Here is a 1,103-nt window from a genome sequence, read left to right as displayed (position 1 = left end):
CATTCATGCTCGAAAACCCTCCAATGTGGCTGAATTAAAACAATTCTGCAAAGAAGAGTGGGCCAGAGTTCCTCCACAGCGATGTGAAAGACTCATTGCCAGTTATCACAAACACTTGATTGCAGTTGTTGCTGCAAAGCGTGGCACAACCAGTTATTAGATTTAGGGGGCAATTACTTTTTCACGTAGGGGCAGGCAGGTTTGGACAGCTTTTTTCCCTTAATAAAATAAATAATCATTTAAAAACTGCATTTTGTATTTACTTGCATTATCTTTGTGTAATATTAAAATTTGTTTGATGATCTGAATCTTTTAAGTGTGACAAATATGCAAAAAATTTAAAAAACAGGAAGGGGGCCAACACTTTTTCACACCACTGTATATATATATATTCTTATAGAATGTCTCATTTGATACTTATGTAATAAGACTCAATGAATTTTTAGAATATGACACTTTGAATCTTATACAATATAATTATTTTGATATTTATATAATACAACTTTTGATTCTTAAAATATGAGTAATTTGATTCTTCTAGAATATGAGTCGTTTGATTCTTCCTGAATGTAACTAATTTGATTCTTCAAGAATATGACTTGTTTGATTCTTCTAGAATATGAGTAATTTGACTCTTGTAGAATGTGACTCGTGTGTGTGTGTGTGTGTGTCGATCAGGTGGAGGAGCTGCTCGGTCAGCTGTGTCTGGACCCTGAGAAGATGCTCCGGCTGATGACTCTGGGTTTCTCAGAGCAGGAGGCACGTCTGGGTCTGAGAGCCTGTCGAGGAGACGTGGAGGAGGCAGAGCGGCTCATCTCACAGAGGAAGAAGGTGCTGCAGCACAACCCTGTTCATAAATCACCACAGCCTTTACTCACGTGAGCTCACAGTTAAACATGAGCTGATCTCTCATCAGGAGAAGAAGGAGCTGAAGGAGCGCGAGCGGGAGAAAAGGAGATGCCGTCTGCAGGACATCAACACACTGGTGGAGCTGGGCTTCAGTAAAAGAGACGCCGCCAGAGCCATCCATCAGACCAGAGGAGACGTGGACAAGGCCTACACGGTCCGAACACACTAACTCACTCACTCACACACACACACAC

General features: G+C 41.2%; 1 protein-coding gene across 1 annotated transcript in view; it reads left to right on the top strand.

Moving 5' to 3' along the window:
* The window catches only part of LOC107560356 (NEDD8 ultimate buster 1-like), a 7,959-nt gene extending 6,862 nt beyond the window's left edge, over window positions 1-1,097 (top strand). The window contains exons 11-12 of the mRNA XM_016244505.1: window positions 679-831; window positions 917-1,097. Of these exons, the coding sequence (XP_016099991.1) occupies window positions 679-831; window positions 917-1,078 (315 nt within the window). The 3' untranslated portion in view covers window positions 1,079-1,097. The remainder of the gene's footprint in view (window positions 1-678; window positions 832-916) is intronic.
* Window positions 1,098-1,103: the final 6 nt, after the last annotated feature.

This window comes from Sinocyclocheilus grahami, unplaced genomic scaffold (genome assembly GCF_001515645.1).
Source record: "Sinocyclocheilus grahami isolate Dianchi unplaced genomic scaffold, SAMN03320097.WGS_v1.1 scaffold721.1, whole genome shotgun sequence".
Lineage (NCBI taxonomy): Eukaryota > Metazoa > Chordata > Actinopteri > Cypriniformes > Cyprinidae > Sinocyclocheilus > Sinocyclocheilus grahami.
This window is presented reverse-complemented; position numbering and strand designations above follow the sequence as displayed.